General features: G+C 34.9%; 2 protein-coding genes across 2 annotated transcripts in view; one reads left to right on the forward strand and one right to left on the reverse strand.

The window, feature by feature from the left end:
• LOC121378227 overlaps nucleotides 1–16,351 on the reverse strand; it is a 198,508-nt gene that overhangs the window by 106,607 nt on the left and 75,550 nt on the right. The window lies entirely within an intron of this gene.
• LOC121378234 lies at nucleotides 3,920–6,212 on the forward strand. Its single transcript, XM_041506313.1, has 3 exons — nucleotides 3,920–4,106; nucleotides 5,815–5,942; nucleotides 6,098–6,212. The coding sequence occupies exons 1-3, from the start codon at nucleotides 3,950–3,952 to the stop codon at nucleotides 6,122–6,124; spliced, it is 312 nt and encodes a 103-aa protein (XP_041362247.1). The 5' UTR covers nucleotides 3,920–3,949; the 3' UTR covers nucleotides 6,125–6,212.

The following is a 16,351-nucleotide window of genomic DNA, read 5'->3' on the forward strand; positions in this document are numbered from 1 at the left end:
AACCGGAACTTCACAGGTACCGGAAAATTGCGGCGCCCATGCATTCCAACGTCGGTTAGATTCGGATGGACACTTGTCGGTGGACGATCTCATGCGACTGTGGGGCAACGGCAACACGGCGACGACATTTACGACCAATGAAATACCAGGCAACGACGGTAAGGCCTTAACATTTGATCCTTTCTTATTCCTTGGAACGTCGGAAGTAAAAAAAAGGACCTACCGTTGCATAACCGACTACGTCTCTCTGCCACTTAAAGATCAGCGGTTCAGGGATAGCGATTCTGGATTGGAACTGTCAGTTACCAACGGTAAATTATCAGTCAGCGATAGGAAACTGCCTTTAGATAAAGTCAATAATCTACAATATTTTGAAGCTAGTCTTAAGATTTTAAGAGAAATGGTTTGCATGGACAAAGTGAATACATCTGTTATATATGGACTACATTGGCTACTTAATCAAAATCTCGACCATGGCCCAAGTTTTCCAGTGGCAGTCTGTCTTGGTGTATGACCGAGAATATAGGAAAGCAGAAGCTGATCAAGGCTTCAACTGGGGTGCTGACAACTCCTATCGCATGCAGCTGTTATTGAAAGGAGAGGGAGACAAAGGCCAGGGGACCCTATACCAAGGACCAGCTAGAGTTGTGGGACGAAACCAGCAATTGCGCAGATACAAAACCGACCCAAACAGTGGCTGCCAAATATGTGAGATTCAATGGCCGGTATGGATGTAAACTACAACATTGTAGGTATTCTCATGTCTGTTTGACCTGCTTCAGCAACCATTCGGATTTTATACACATAAAGAACACTGAGCGGAACTCTGACTCGGAGAGGTACGACATGTCAAAAAACTAATCGGTCCAGGGTGTGAGAGTAGAGAGGCTGCAGCTTTAACAACGGGTGTGTCTCTTTCAAACTATTTTCATGTGTGGGATAAATGTTTAAAATATGACATTGATAAAGAATTTCTTCTTAAAGGCTTGTTATCTGGTTTTGAACTTGTGGACAGTGATAAACAGTGCTTAGTGGTGGAAGTCGAAGTGAATAATCACTTATCGTCAGTGGTAACTTACAAAAAATCTGTTGAAAATCAAATCCATGATGAACTGATTGAAGGTAATTACATCAGAACTGGTAAAAAAACCAAAGTGGTTTCGGCACTTACTGCTATTCCAAAATCAATCTAGGAGTAAATAACTACGCCACGAAAACCCCCTTTTTCTTTCAGTCCATTCAAGATGTACTGCAGATGATAAAGCCAGGATGGTTCCTGGCCAAAGTGGATCTTAAATCAGCTTATCGTTCGGTGGGAATCCATCCTTCTAATTTTAACTTTACAGGACTTAAGTGGACATTTGAAGGAGATACACATTCCACTTATATGTTTTACAGTTTTTTGGGGCTAGAAAAAGTCCTATATTCTCACGACTAACACAAGCAGTATGTCGAAATATGGCCCGCAAAGGCTACCAGTCAATTGTATGTTACCTAGATGATTTTCTCATAACAGGACCTAATTTTCAGGAATGCTTAGCCGCATATAATTCATTGCTAGCCCTACTGAGATCACTAGGTTTTAAAATCAACTGGCAAAAAGTAATATTTTATGTGTTTATATGTGTATTCTATGTATGTTGATTTTATTTGCCTAATAGTATTAGATAAATTTGTATTGCCCAATTGTTTTGTGTTTTTAAAGACTGCATATGAGGCAACCTATAATCAGTTACTTTTGTCTGCACCATTGTGTGGCCATGTAACACAAATTTGACTATTTTGTTTCACCAGAATGAAGATTTTAAAATTCCATACAGGCACAAACTAATTTTACAAAGAAACAGCAGCTGTTAAGACCAAGTTAAAGGGACATACCCTAGTTTTTAAACACTAAGACATATTTTTCACTATTATAGCCGTTTTTGATAACTGAAATCATACTTTACTTAGATTTTATGATTTAGATTATCAATTTCCATACATTCAAAGTGTTTTTGGTCATCCTGGTGTTTTTAATACCATAAAATGCATTTCTCTTATTTTTAAAAACACACGTGCGTCTCAAAAGTAACAGTTAAGTTGTATGGAGTCGAGATTTAGTCTATTTTTAGATAGTATTTCACCAGTTCAAACTCGCAGACTTATGTTTCTTTCAATTGTAACTTTATCCAAATGTGTTACAGTTTTGTAGATTAACTAAACTTAGTGTTAATTTTCACGTGTTGAAACTTGGGTCTGTCCTTGTAAACAATAAAACTATTTACTGATTCCCAGTTATGACTAAAATGTTTTGTTACATATTGTAATTGTATTGTAATTGTATATAATTTGATGGCAGTGAGGTTAAATATGCAGACAAGCTGTATTTTGTATTGAATGTGATATTTACCCTGAATAAAGGTGGTTTACTATTATTATTATTATTATTATTATTATTATTACAGGGTTGAAAATTAGCAGTCGCCCATGGCAACCTTTATTGGCTATGGGCGACTAAGAATTTTACCAAGGTAGTCTGTTAGGCAACCACCGATATTAGGGTCTTGCGAGTATGGTACCAGTTAAAAACAAAGACACTGAAACTGAATCGAATGTGACAAAACACATCACGTCTGTGTTGGCGCGAACTACAGTAGCAGAAGACATAGAACATGCTCTATATTTTAACAGTGCCAGATTCAGCTTCTGTGGCTTTGGGCCGGGTCTTCTAAAAATACAGCTCAAAACATATTGAAGACATTGCATGTATTTTTTAAATCTAGAAGTCTTCAGCTTATTAGAATGGACTGGATGCGCTATAATTATCTAGTAGAGCTACTATTTGACAATTGTTATTCAATGTTATGGTAAAAAGGAATCATATTTAATAAGCTTAAATTATTCTGGGACAAAATCAAAATCTATCTTGTAACTAACGTGAGCACATGCGCATATATACAAATAACAATTACCTGTTCCATTACTACAGCCCAGGGCTTATTCCAAAAGTCCGTTAACTGATTGTCGTTGTCGATATTGTTTTAAATTTAAGCGATTTGTATTAAATAAGAACATTCCAATCTAAAGTCTTGACACCAAGACTTTCATAATGACATAACTGTCCAAATATTACTGTAATAAACAATACGTACACCGTTATGCTATGTAATATAATAACTAAGTACAGTATATTTTGGTAAAATGTTTGGGGGTTTTTACAGATTTATTTATCTTTTGATATTTATTTTATTAGTATCCTACTAATGTAGTATTTACAATATTCAAATTAAATGCACACGTGTGCGTGTTTTGTCCATTCCCGGGGAAATCTGATACTGGAGATTGTACCCCTTCTTGCATTGCCACAAAGAGGACTGCCGCACTGAGACTGTTTATATACTAAAGCACATGCAGTTTTACCTTTATTCTCTTTGTATTGCATTATTTGTTTTTACTTCAGAGACAATGCAAGTCAAGCTGTATACTTTGGCTGTTCTAGCATTTTGTTTTCACCCCTGTATTAAAAATGAGATTTAATCATCATAATTTAATGGTAATTTGTAAAGAATTATTTTTGTTTATACTGGATTTATTTCTTTTTTTCTAAAAATGTTATTTGAGTTGGTATGGGTTTAAAAGTTGATAACATGTTGATAACATGTTTTTATATGAATTTTAACTGTATTTATTATGAAGTTACATGCCAATTCACTGGTTTCCTTTTGAAGGAAACAGACTATATATGGTGAACACATGATTATTATTCAACAAAGAATATTCTAGTCTTGATTTTGGCTGTGCATTTAAATTACAATGGAGGGCTAGTTGAATTTGAGAAAGGCCTGTAAGATTTGTTTTCAACTGGCCCTGCTGGCGACCATTGTTTTTATGTTAATTTTCAACCCTGTTATTATTATTATTATTATTCAGGAAGAAATTGACGAATGTCAACTGCTGCCGTGTGAACATGGTGGGAACTGTACTGACCATGTTGCATATTTCACGTGTAGCTGCCCTGATGGATGGGAAGGGAAGACCTGTGCACTTCCGTACAACTATTGTAACAACACTATATGTTACAACAAGGGAGCCTGCTACAGCCTCAAGGATACGTTTTACTGCAGGTAACATTAACATCAGTTCAGTTTATTTTATTTTTAATTTCTAATTCTAATACCGAAAAACATGAGGGTAATAATCTCTTTATCATATAATCTCAAGCTTAATAAAAACTGTTTTTGTAAACAGTATACGCAACTTTAATTCCAGTCAGCTTTTAAGCAATATTCAAATGATGTAAGAATATGTGGTGCACTGTCTTTTTCAATGGGAATGACGTCATTTTGGATGTCCTTAAATCAAAATAAATGGTGCTTTTTTGTTTGCTGAACACTGGACAGCTTTCAGTGTAAAATTGCTATTGAAATGTTTTTATTTGATGACTATGAATGCATACATCAATTATGGAGTGTCACCCTGGTATATTTGCTTAAATGTAAATAAACCTAGTGCCGTGACCTCGATTAATTTACATCAGATTTGCAAAGTTATCAAATTCATAAAGTATGTGATCTGAGAAATATCACATATACTTTGATTGCACTGAAAATGTAAGATAATATATGATAAATAACCTTTATACTTTATCTTATTTGTTATGCCTTGAATTTCGTTTAGCTTAATCTTAATAAATCAAGGTTACTCTTACTAAATTTAGATAATGAATTTCCATTAATGAACCCTCATGTAAAGATGACAGATAATCAACAGTAATATATTTATTATTAATATAATTACGAAAAATTACCTAGTCTGGAAATTTATTACATGCTGTTAAAAAAAAATCTTATAAATTGATCATACAGCTACAGTTGATAAATAGTATTGCTTGAACACTTTGCTCGCTGCAGCCAGTGCATCACGACTGGTACGTCAAATGCCGTGGTATGTGCTATCCTGTATGGTATGGTGCATATAAAAGATCCTTTGCTACTAATTGAAAAGAGTAACCCGTGAAGTAGCGACAGCAGGTTTCCTCCCTCATTATGTGTGGTCCTTAACTATATGTCCGTTGCCATATAACCGTACATAAAATGTGTTGAGTGTGTCGTTAACCTTTAGACTACTGGATTAATTTTGAACAAAAAAACACTGAGTGGGAACAAGTTTATAATTTTTACTCACATATATTCACTTGAATGTTTTATAAATACATAGAATCAGTAAGTATAATTTTTGTGTATTTTTCAATTTTTTAATGATATTTTAGATTAGTTAATGGTGATTAAAATTAGGCAAAAAATCTAAAAAGTTGCGTTTACTTACGGGTATTTGTGGCCAGCTGTCCAGTATTTATGTCCATTATTCCCAATAACAGTGGCTTTCTGACCAGAATATTAAAAAAAAAAAAAAACCTATCATACTGTATGATTCATATCAAGTTTATTATCAAAATAGCTGTCACAATCAGCTGTCGATTCCTGAAAATGACCGCAATGTGCTGCCATTGTTGTCAAGCGAAAATACTTACTGAAAACCACTTTTTCAACAAAAAATTCCAACATATTTTCCACTGAAAATTAAAAATCTAAAGACACAGGAAGCTGAATTATCTTTATTTTCCTGTCAATAAATGGTTTCCAGTGAGTGTCGTGTGCAAAACGGCAGGAAATATGAATTGGGGAATGCACTGTATACAGTGTACATTAGGTCGACTGGTGTGACGTCGGGCGAGATATCTCGTCTGCAGTAGTCAGAAGGTTAAATAAAACATGTTATTCATTTGAACACTAAGTTGAAATCCTGATATGATCACTAGCAGTATACTTTCAGTTGTGAGGCTGGCACCCAAGGAACACGATGTGAAACCTCTCCCCCGGTGTGTGACCGTATCAAGCTGTGCACAGACAAAGGCAGATGTAATAAATCGGGAGGAACTGCAAACTGTACTTGTGAGAAAAGTGAGTAGATACAGGCAGGGATGAGTGTCAATTTTACCTCACAGATTAAAAAATAATAATTTAATGATTATGTTTGGCACCAAACCCTTTCATGATGGTAGGCAAGAATATAATTGTGTTGAATTCTTATTAAAATGCTGTTGTTACTTGAACAGATTATACTGGGGTGTCGTGCCAGCTGATTAAAGATTCCTGTTCCGCTGATCCCTGTAATCCGGGAGGAAGCTGTAAAACTCAGACTGTTGGCTACAGCTGCGAATGTATGAATGGTAAGTACTGCCCTGGACCCCGTTCCACAAAGCAATCTTAGTCCTAAGACACCTTAAGAGCATAACTACCTTACACACTTAAGGTGACCGTAGCGCTAAGATTGCTTCGTGGAATGGGGCCCAGGACCCTGTGTAATTGTGTGGGCGTGTTATGACACACAGCTACTTTCACTGTGTTGTTATGTGAATTTTATATAATTATAACACTATGTAACAACTTCTGTAACAGTGATTTAGTGTTTTGAGCATAGCCCATGAGCAGCAAGCACAACTGCTCCTGATTGTGGTAATTGCATAAAACTACAGAACTACCTTGAACAGGCTGGTATTTGTCTGTATCCAAGGAAGATATGCCAATGATGTATGGGTATAATAATGATGTATGATACTTATTATGGATCATACGACTGGTTGTATAATAATGGAGATATATCAGAGATGTGTGATAATTATCACGGGTATATATTTTTAATTCTCGATCGATGATATGCATACATGTACTTCAATGTTTGATGGAGAGAGAAAGGAAACCACAGAAGCTACCCCAACTGTAAAACAACAAGTGATATTTTATTTTCACTTCCTGTAAACAGGACAGTACATTTCTCTCATATCTGGCTATGCAAAACAGATCCATTCCATGACATCGGCCCATATGGAATAAATCTGTCATTACCTTTAACAGGTAGTACATCGTTGGTAATATATGATGTTATATATTAATGCGAGTTGGTTAGTTTTAGATCAATATTTTGTTATTAAAACCTTCATTATAAAAGCTATCTTGTTAATTTTTAATATTAAATTATATTTAACACATGAAACTGACGTGGCAAATGTGATAAAATGGTCAAATAAAAAAGTTACTTTTTCAACCATCTTTCTTTGTTCGTGTAAAATAAGGGTTTATTTATCAAATGGATGGGAGAAAAAGACTCCATCATATGTGGTCATGTTGAATAGAAAAAGTACACCCTTGGTGGTGGAAATTTCGACCCTGGAATGGAACTCGGCAAGCCTCGTCCCGGGTCAAAATTTTCACCACCTCGAGTTTACTATTTCTATCCTACATGCCCACATATGATGGAGTCTATTATTCCGTACCAGACATAGGACACTGGTTGGGGTGGAGGAATCTGAGGCTGTTAAGGGTGTTTGATTATACAACCCACAGCATATTAGACAAGCAGTTTATCACATAGCTACATCTGACATCGCCCAGCCTCTCTATCAGCAATAGACGATAGTGTTCAACAATTAAAAAACTTAGAGGTCATTCTGTAGGACAACGATTTTATTTCCAGTACAATATCATGACACTTATTCTTGATTCCAGCAAAATATATAGTTTGTACTTAATGATTCTGTAACTTATTAGTTGATGTCCAAATTCTCTGGGATAGAACTATGATTTTGTTTGTAATGAAACATTTGTATTGAATAATAAATATTGCCTGTTTTGAAACTTAGTATTATGTTTGCATTCAGGCTACCAAGGAGACGATTGTGAAGTAGAAAGCCCACTGTGTGGTAGTGGTGCCTGTTCATCTGGACAGTCCTGTGAGCAAGAAGGGAGGGTCAAGTACTGCTTGTGTCCTGCTAAACAAGTGTTTGGCGGAAGCGCGTGTAAAGGTATTTATCAAGAGCTGTGACATGATACCTAAGTTGCTAAATACAGTCTACCATTTGGCTGCTTACTATTGGTCAGTTTGTATGACATCAGTTGTTAATGGTGCTCCAATCAGAGGGTGCATCACAATTGTATCATTTGAATGAGCCAGTCATATGAATGAAGCTTTCCTGTCCTGGACGGAGGAGCTAGCCGAGCCCAACACCTATGCCCAGGACAGGCGTGCGCTACAACAGCTTGTTCTGAATGTGCATATTCAACTCTTCTGTTTATTTTTAGCCACTTTAGTTCATTAAAAAGTAAATCTGTGATTTGTCAAAAATAATAAGTGCTGTTCTTTTTGGTAATTAATTTATTCTTTTCAAGTCTAATTTAGAAGTTTCCCAATACAGACAAGCAGTAATGAAATTAAAGATTGTCTGTTATTTTACATTCATTAGCTAGGGAATGAACAAAAACCCATCTACAAACTATGAATCGGCAAAGCCAGTCACAATTAAATTTGCGGATGATTTTTTTTGTTCATGCCCAGATGAATGTAAAAGAAATAACAGACAATCTTTATAATTAAATATGAAACATACTTATTTAATAATAACACTAAAAGGTAATATTTTATTTTATTCATATTTTATAAAGTGACATCATCAGATATGACGTTCCCCGACGACATAATTTTTATGTTCATCGAGAAATTAACAAACTCATGTTGCTACAGCTGGACCAATAGGATGATATTATATAGTAATGAATGTAACAGAAATTTAATTATTAACAGTTGAATATAGGCATTAAAATATTGTAATATTCAGAGGAATGTACTTTTTTATTTTTTGCTTGCACTTATTTTTAAGTCAGTGATTTACTTGTGTATCCCACCGAAGAAAACTTTCTATATATATATACATGGACACAAAGAAGCTTTCTCTATATGTGTGTCATTAACACTTAATTCTTTATCTTTTTGTTTTATATGTGATAATTGTTTGGTAGTAGTTATTAAAGTGCTTTTTATTTTATTCTTATTCAAAAATGTTTATTACAACAAGCTTCATTGCTTTTTATATCTTTATTTAGTTTATCTTTTATAATGTCTATTGATGGGCCTGAAAGGTGATTTTGTAGTAGCCAAGGGAAGGTCAGTTATGAATATAAGAAAGAGTGACAATCCAAGTACTGAGCCCTGTGGTACACTTGCTTTAATATTTAAATAAGAAAATGTTTAGCTCTTAATGTTAAACTAATGATGAGTTTGTGGTTTGTGTAAATGCAGTTGGCAACAGCAAAAGATACAAGTTTATTAGAACTGTAGGTTTGGTTGTATTTTGCATGAGTAAAAGATATAGGATAGGGGGGGGGGGGGGGAGATTGAAGCTTCAAAATTTGCCCAACATTAAGTCACACAGTACATTTTAACACTGTTTTATCAAATATAGGCCTAATTATTGGTTTTGTGTTTTACTTCAGATGGTTCACTTAACTTTGACCTGTGGTTTGACAAGGGCATGGTGTCTGATGATGTGTTGTCCGGACAACCTTTCAAGTTTAACAGTACTGGAAACATGACAGTGATGTTCTGGATTGGTCTGTTGACTGACATATCAAGTGGAACTGTCTTCAAGATGAAAAACGAGTTTGTATTCTGTTCATCATACTTGTTTGTCATTTAGTATATTCCCATCATAGATCATTCCCCAGGACACTTTGAAGAAGTTGACCAGGTGTGCAACACAAAATAGGAATCACACATGTTACTGACTTTCTGGATTTCTATTTTGAAAACAGGGGTGTTTGCAATTATCTGGACATTTTTGCAACACAAATTTCGTTCAGTTTAATTTCATTTCATTTCAACTTATTTTTGTGCTTATATCCAATTAAGGTTCAAGCATGCTGTCCTGGGCAGACACCTCAGCTATTTGGGTTAGTTGTTAGTTGGTTAGTGAAAGAGAAGAGTGTAGTGACCTTATGCCTACCCATTGAGGCCTTAAGAATTCACTCTAGGTTGGAGACTGTACCGGGCTACGAACACTGTACCTACCAGCCTGTAATCCGATAGCTTAACCACTGCGCCACCGAGGCCAGTGCAACACAAATAGGTTTTTGTCCATGAATTGCTATTGACTGATTGATCACTGAATGACCAAAAGCATGATTAATAATATGACTCTACTTGTGATGGGGCATGATTTCCAAAGTGGTTATTGAATTGTTTTGAGTAGTTTAGTTTGAAATATACATAAATCATTATTTGTCCTTTTCAAGAACCATCTCACATAATGAGGTAATTCTGTATGTTTTATTAGGCCTCTACCAGTCCAACCGGAGAGGACTATAGGTTTCGTCTTTGTCTGTTTGTCTGTCTGTCCGTTTGTCACACAAATAGTTTTATGGACCTTTTTTTTAATAATGCCTCAAGATATTGAGTTGACATTTTGTATATAGCTTTATTATGTACTGATACACATCACATTAGAAATTCATGACGATTTACCCATTATTCACTGTTATGGCACTTTAACTTAGGAGAAGAAAACAATTATATAATTGGTTTTCTTTTGGCAATGCCTTAAGATACTGAGCTAAAATTGTGTTTATATAGCTTTACCATGTAGTGTTGCAAATCAAGTTTGACATTTATGGCAATTTACCTATAAATTTTTTTAGAGTTCTGGCCCGTGAACTTGGGATATAGGACAATTTGTTTGGTCTGGTAGGGGATAGCAGTACTTTCAGAATGCTTTTTGTTTTTTAGTGACATTATTCAATCAGTAAATCCTCTCCCAGCAGAAAGTTTTAATTATTATGTTTTAAATGTTTTTGATGAATTGTTATTTAATATTTGTTACCCTTTGAGTGTATAAGTATATTAACAACAATTTAGTTTCAGCAAGGACAGTACAGCGTTCCTAGAGGTTAAGACCAACAATGTAAGCTTTAAGGGGAATGAAATCGCAATGACAGTGTCTTCTGGCAAGTGGAACCACATTGCTTTAACTTGGCAGTCCGATGGAAAGTATGAACTGATCATTAATGGCATTAAAGAGAATGGTGACACTACACCGCCTGCATTTCAAGAGAAGTAAGTATACTTAAAGTCCGAACCACATTGTTAACAACTAAAATAAATTACTCTCCTACATTTATTTACCGTTAGATTTCCCCCGCATTTTGTCCCGACAGAAATCTAGAAAAATCCATTACAATGACACAGATGCCACATACTAAATCATAACTATGTCACATATATTGACTTCGCTGAGATTGCATATGATAAAAAGCATGTAATTTTGTGCTGGCTGCCATTTTATGTTTTTATGGAGTACTCTCCCAGAGAGATGAAAGGATATGACGTAATCTCAACAACTTCATAACGTTGTATGATATAAAAGCAATCGGGGTGACATCATATTGATTATGTCACATACTTCTGTGGCTTCCACCTCTCTTGAAGAGTATTCCATAAAAAAGTAGAATGGCAGATGGTGAAAAACTGCATGCTTTTTGTTCTAGGAGATCTTAACAAAGTCGAGATAGGTGACATGTTTATCATCTAGGTATAATGGGAATTTGTATCATTGTAATGGTTTTGACAGTCAGTAACAAGATTTTATTCTTATAGGTTGACAAGACTTATGTTTGATAGTCAGTAACAAGATTTTATACTTACAGATTATTAAGACTTGTGTTTGAAAGTCAGTAACTAGATTTTATACTTACAGATTGTCAAGACTTGTGTTTGACAGTCAGCAACTAGATTTTATACTTACAGATTGTCAAGACTTGTGTTTGACAGTCAGTAACTAAATTTTATACTTACAGGTTGTCAAGACTTGTGTTTGACAGTCAGTAACTAAATTTTATACTTACAGATTGTCAAGACTTGTGTTTGACAGTCAGTAACTAGATTTTATACTTACAGATTGTCAAGACTTGTGTTTGACAGTCAGTAACTAAATTTTATACTTACAGGTTGTCAAGACTTGTGTTTGACAGTCAGTAACTAAATTTTATACTTACAGATTGTCAAGACTTGTGTTTGACAGTCAGTAACTAGATTTTATACTTACAGATTGTCAAGACTTGTCTTTGACAGACAGTAACTAAATTTTATACTTACAGGTTGTCAAGACTTGTGTTTGACAGTTGGTAACAAGGTTTTATACTTGCAGATTGGTAAGACTTTGTGTTGACAGTCAGTAGCAAGGTTTTATACTTGCAGATTGGTAAGACTTGCGTTTGACAGCCAGTTCACTGGATACGTGTCCCAGCTTACAGTGTGGCGAGACATTTTACCTTACATTGAGATACTAAAGGCCATTAATGATCCAAAGTATTTACCTTCATTTGACCTTGCACTTGGATGGTATGACTACAGTCTGACAAAATCTACCTGGAGACTGACACCAAGTCAAGCAATGGCCGAGAGAAAACTGTGTGATGCACAACGATTCATGGACTCGACATGTGATAACAAAACAGGTAAATTTATTCATAGACTAGATGTTTGATTGCAGTATGGGTGTGTCTACTGAATCATGAACTCAATGTGTTAATGCAAAGTGGGTATGTCTACTGATTCATGGACGTAACATGTTATTGCAAAGTGGGTATGTCTACTGATTCATGGATGTAACATGTTATTGCAAAGTGGGTATGTCTACAGATTCATGGATGTAACATGTTACCATATTTTCCCATGTATTATGCGCACTTTTTTTCTTCAGAAAATACAGGTTAAAAATGGGGGTACGCACTATACATAGCAACAGAAAAACTATCTTTTAAAAATGTCCAGCGATCACCAGACCTTCGTTTTTGAAAAACCCAGGTGTGCTAAAAATCGCACTCCTCAAAATGCTTACAAGGGGGGTGGAAATCACACTCCTCAAAATGCAGAAGAGGAGAAAATCACACCCCTCAAAATAATCAGAATTAGAGGCAAGATACCGAGAGGAATTTCACCCATGAACATGATTAAGTTTGAGGAGTAATGATTTCAGTGGTGTAGGAAGGTGCTAAAAATGGGGGGCACACTTTTATATTTACACACTTTTACACTATTATAATCTGAAAAGTGGGGGGCACATGCCCTTGTTTAATAAAACTCTAAAAACAAAAATAATGTCAGTAGGCCTGTTTGTAAAACATTTAAACTAAAACGAAAGTAAAAGTATAACAACCACATAGTACCGGGTTATCGCAGTTATCATGATAGCATAATAAACATGTTATGTCCCTGCAAATTCTCTATTTAAAATAATAATAATAATAATAATGTCATTACTCTAACGCCCGGCTCGCTGCGAGGCACCGGTCAGCTGCGCGTCTTAGGTTTGGGGTAAAAACAGAAGTGGGCGGGATTATGCATAAATCTGAACGAAAGCGAGGCAATACGTCATCGGTGAGAGTTACCAAGCAATACCGGTACACGTGTTGATTCTTTGGTTGTGCCTTTTAGTCATCTTCTTTTCTGTCTTTTTGTCTCCAGGTTTATCGAAAATTTAATTTACAAGATAATTAGTGTTATTATATACTGTCGACGTAATTATATGATGGTTAACTGCGCAGTGTTTAACTGCAACAGTAACAGCAATGCATCCGAAGAAATGGCCAACATCATGGTTTCGATTTCCAAAAAAACGAAAGTTGTTTTAAAACATGGACGCATTATTGTCGTCGAACGGGCTTTACACCAACTAAATACAGCAGGTTATGGTACATTTACAATGTGAAAATTAAAACAAGTATGTACTTAAGATATACATTAAATAAAGTTATTGCAATTTGTTCACATACGAATATTTAAACTTCACATTTATTTACCTATAATTACCAAATTAATTTTCACCGACAGCCCATAATGACTCCATACTAGTTGGTTTGTTAACCTTATAACAAAACACCTTCAAAACGTGAATTATTACGTTAGTTAACAATGTTTATAGTCAGTTCAGTATATTGTCATTAAAATTAAAATGCTAACACATGGAATAAGCATCATATATTATTTTGTTTTACCTGTAATATATTTTACCTGTAATATATTTTCATCAGGACTTCCTTCTTCCTCCATGAATGATTAAAGAAAATAACACTGGATATATTGTAATTATTTTTATTTTATTCCAATATATAACAAATGTGTTTTATGTCAGTATGTAGAGCAAACTACCTGAAACAGTTGGTTTGAAATCATGATTACAAAATCCTAAAGATAAAAGGAACTGGTTCCTAACCTCACCCTCTACATATTATCTACATTTGTATAGGCCTGTAGGAATGATATTTGAAGTGGTGGGGGGGGGGGGGGGGGGGGGGGAATTACAAACTAGATTTTTATCTTTATATCATCTTTATTTATGCAAAGTAGTGAAAATTTAAAACATACATTTTCATCCTAGAGTGTGTGATGGAGAACAAGCCCCTAGGCCCGCCCCTCCCCCATTCCTACGGGCCTGTTGTATTTTATATTAATAAATGCAAAGACTACATAATAATATTGTCGATAAGACATATTAGTTGTAAAGTGATTGTCAGTATGTGGCAACAGTATAATATTTTCCAACATTTCTGTGTTTCTGTACCCGGCTGTGGACAGTTTCGGCAGACTGGTAACACATTTTCTTAATAATTAAAAATACACGGTTTAACCAAACACATTAAAACTTGGAGGGTAACTAGTTAAGAGAACAAAGTTTTTTTGTTAAATTATTATATCTTGCTTTGGTGAGGAGGGGATGCGTTTTGCAAATTTGTGAAATCGGCCTATGGAATATCCACTGACGTGTCATATTTACATCTATACTGAACAAGATTTATGATGAAATATTATTAAATTTTGTGTGCTTTTCTTCTAATTAGGTCCATTTGCTTCAGTTTACATTAAAAATGTTTAAAAAAATTATGTTTAATAAAATGCTTGTATGCTAGTCTATGACTGTGTGGCTTCCTCGTCTTCGTCGGCAGTTGATTCATCCGAATTTTGACGGGTGTTCACGGGCGTGATAGCGCTCGCGCCCATCAAAAACAAAGGTCTGGATCACCCATAAAAAATCGCAATCGGTAGTTTACGGTACTTTACAGGTTATTAACAGTGTTCATTACAATGAAAAACCAAAACCCTCTTAAAAATCTCTTTTTACTTGTGATGGTTGTAATAAATCTACAAAAGTATCCATACCTCGCCAAAAAGTGCACAAAATGACAAAACTAGACCGTAAATATTTTTAATTTCCATGAGATTTAATTCGGCCATTTCTGGCAAACCGGAAATATACCACACTATTATAAATTTAGAAATCTTGCGCATTCACGTTAGCCACGAGAACCAAATGTAATATGCTATATTTTTGTTTTCATTTATTTCTTAGTCATTTACAGTGTATGGGTATATAATTTTGTTTTTATTCATGCACTTGTGAGTCTGTGACATGTAAGTACGCAAGTACTAGCCTTTGTTTAATGTGACATGTAGGTCTATGTACTCAAATACCTAACTTAAGTTTTGTTTCTTGAATATACCGCTGCTTTCGCGTTTCGTTAATTTTGGTGGGGGGGGGGGGGGGGGGGGGGAACGGTACATCTTGCATTCACTGTCGATTTTGTGATTTAAAAAAACGGTGCACGTTATATTGTGGTTCATGGTTTTTTTCTTGCAAAGTGGGTATTGATTCATGCATTATTGCAAAATAGGTATGTCTATTGATTCATAGACTCAATGTGTTACTGTAAAGTTGGTATGTCTATTGATTCTTGGACTGAACAAGTAATAACATAATAGGTATGTTTTCTGATTCGTGGATGTTATGTAAGAAAATGGGTATGTCTGGTGATTAATGACATCTTCACTGATAAAAAAATTGTTTTATTGATTCAAAGTCTTGGTATGTTATTTAACCAGAAGACTACAGGATTAATGTTTGACAAAAACCATGTAGCGGGGTATAATTTAAGTTTATAACTTTTGCTCACATTTTCACTTAAAATGAAATATATAAAATAATGTTCATATGTGAAAGGATAAGTATTATTTTCATGGGTTTTTCTACTTTTAATAATATTTTATAGCAGTTAATGTTTACATTTGTGCAGAAAAATTTATAAAGTTGAGTTTACTTAGCACATTTATGGCCAGATGTCCAGTATTTACAGCCATTTGAAGGGTTTGGAATTCTGACATGGCTGATGCGGAGTCGGGGATTCAATGTGGTAAAAAAAAAAATTACTGTCAGTCAAAACAAGACATATAACTTTAATAGTTGCATTTTTAAGTCGTCTGTCAGAATTTTTACTCACATTTGGCAAGCGGGCGAGTACTTTCTGCCATCCTGCTAATGAATAGAAGGGAATCTTCACTGTATACAAATGTTTGAAATGATGTCCATCTTTTTTCTATTTTTATTTACAGTCTTTTTCTTTCCAACTACTACATGTGCTACCTATACTACTTGTAGAAAGACACCTCTCAAATTAAGAGACATAAGCATTCATGGCACCTTTTAGTTCCT

Source organism: Gigantopelta aegis, chromosome 8 (assembly GCF_016097555.1).
Source record: "Gigantopelta aegis isolate Gae_Host chromosome 8, Gae_host_genome, whole genome shotgun sequence".
Classification (NCBI taxonomy): Eukaryota; Metazoa; Mollusca; class Gastropoda; order Neomphalida; family Peltospiridae; genus Gigantopelta; species Gigantopelta aegis.

Excerpts from the sequence above, each read along its gene's own strand:
- LOC121378234 (XM_041506313.1), top strand. The coding sequence starts at position 3,950 with ATGGTGGGAACTGTACTGACCATGTTGCATATTTCACGTGTAGCTGCC. Across the intron at positions 4,107-5,814 it reads AAGGATACGTTTTACTGCAG|TTGTGAGGCTGGCACCCAAG; the intron begins GTAACATTAACA and ends GTATACTTTCAG. Across the intron at positions 5,943-6,097 it reads AAACTGTACTTGTGAGAAAA|ATTATACTGGGGTGTCGTGC; the intron begins GTGAGTAGATAC and ends TTACTTGAACAG.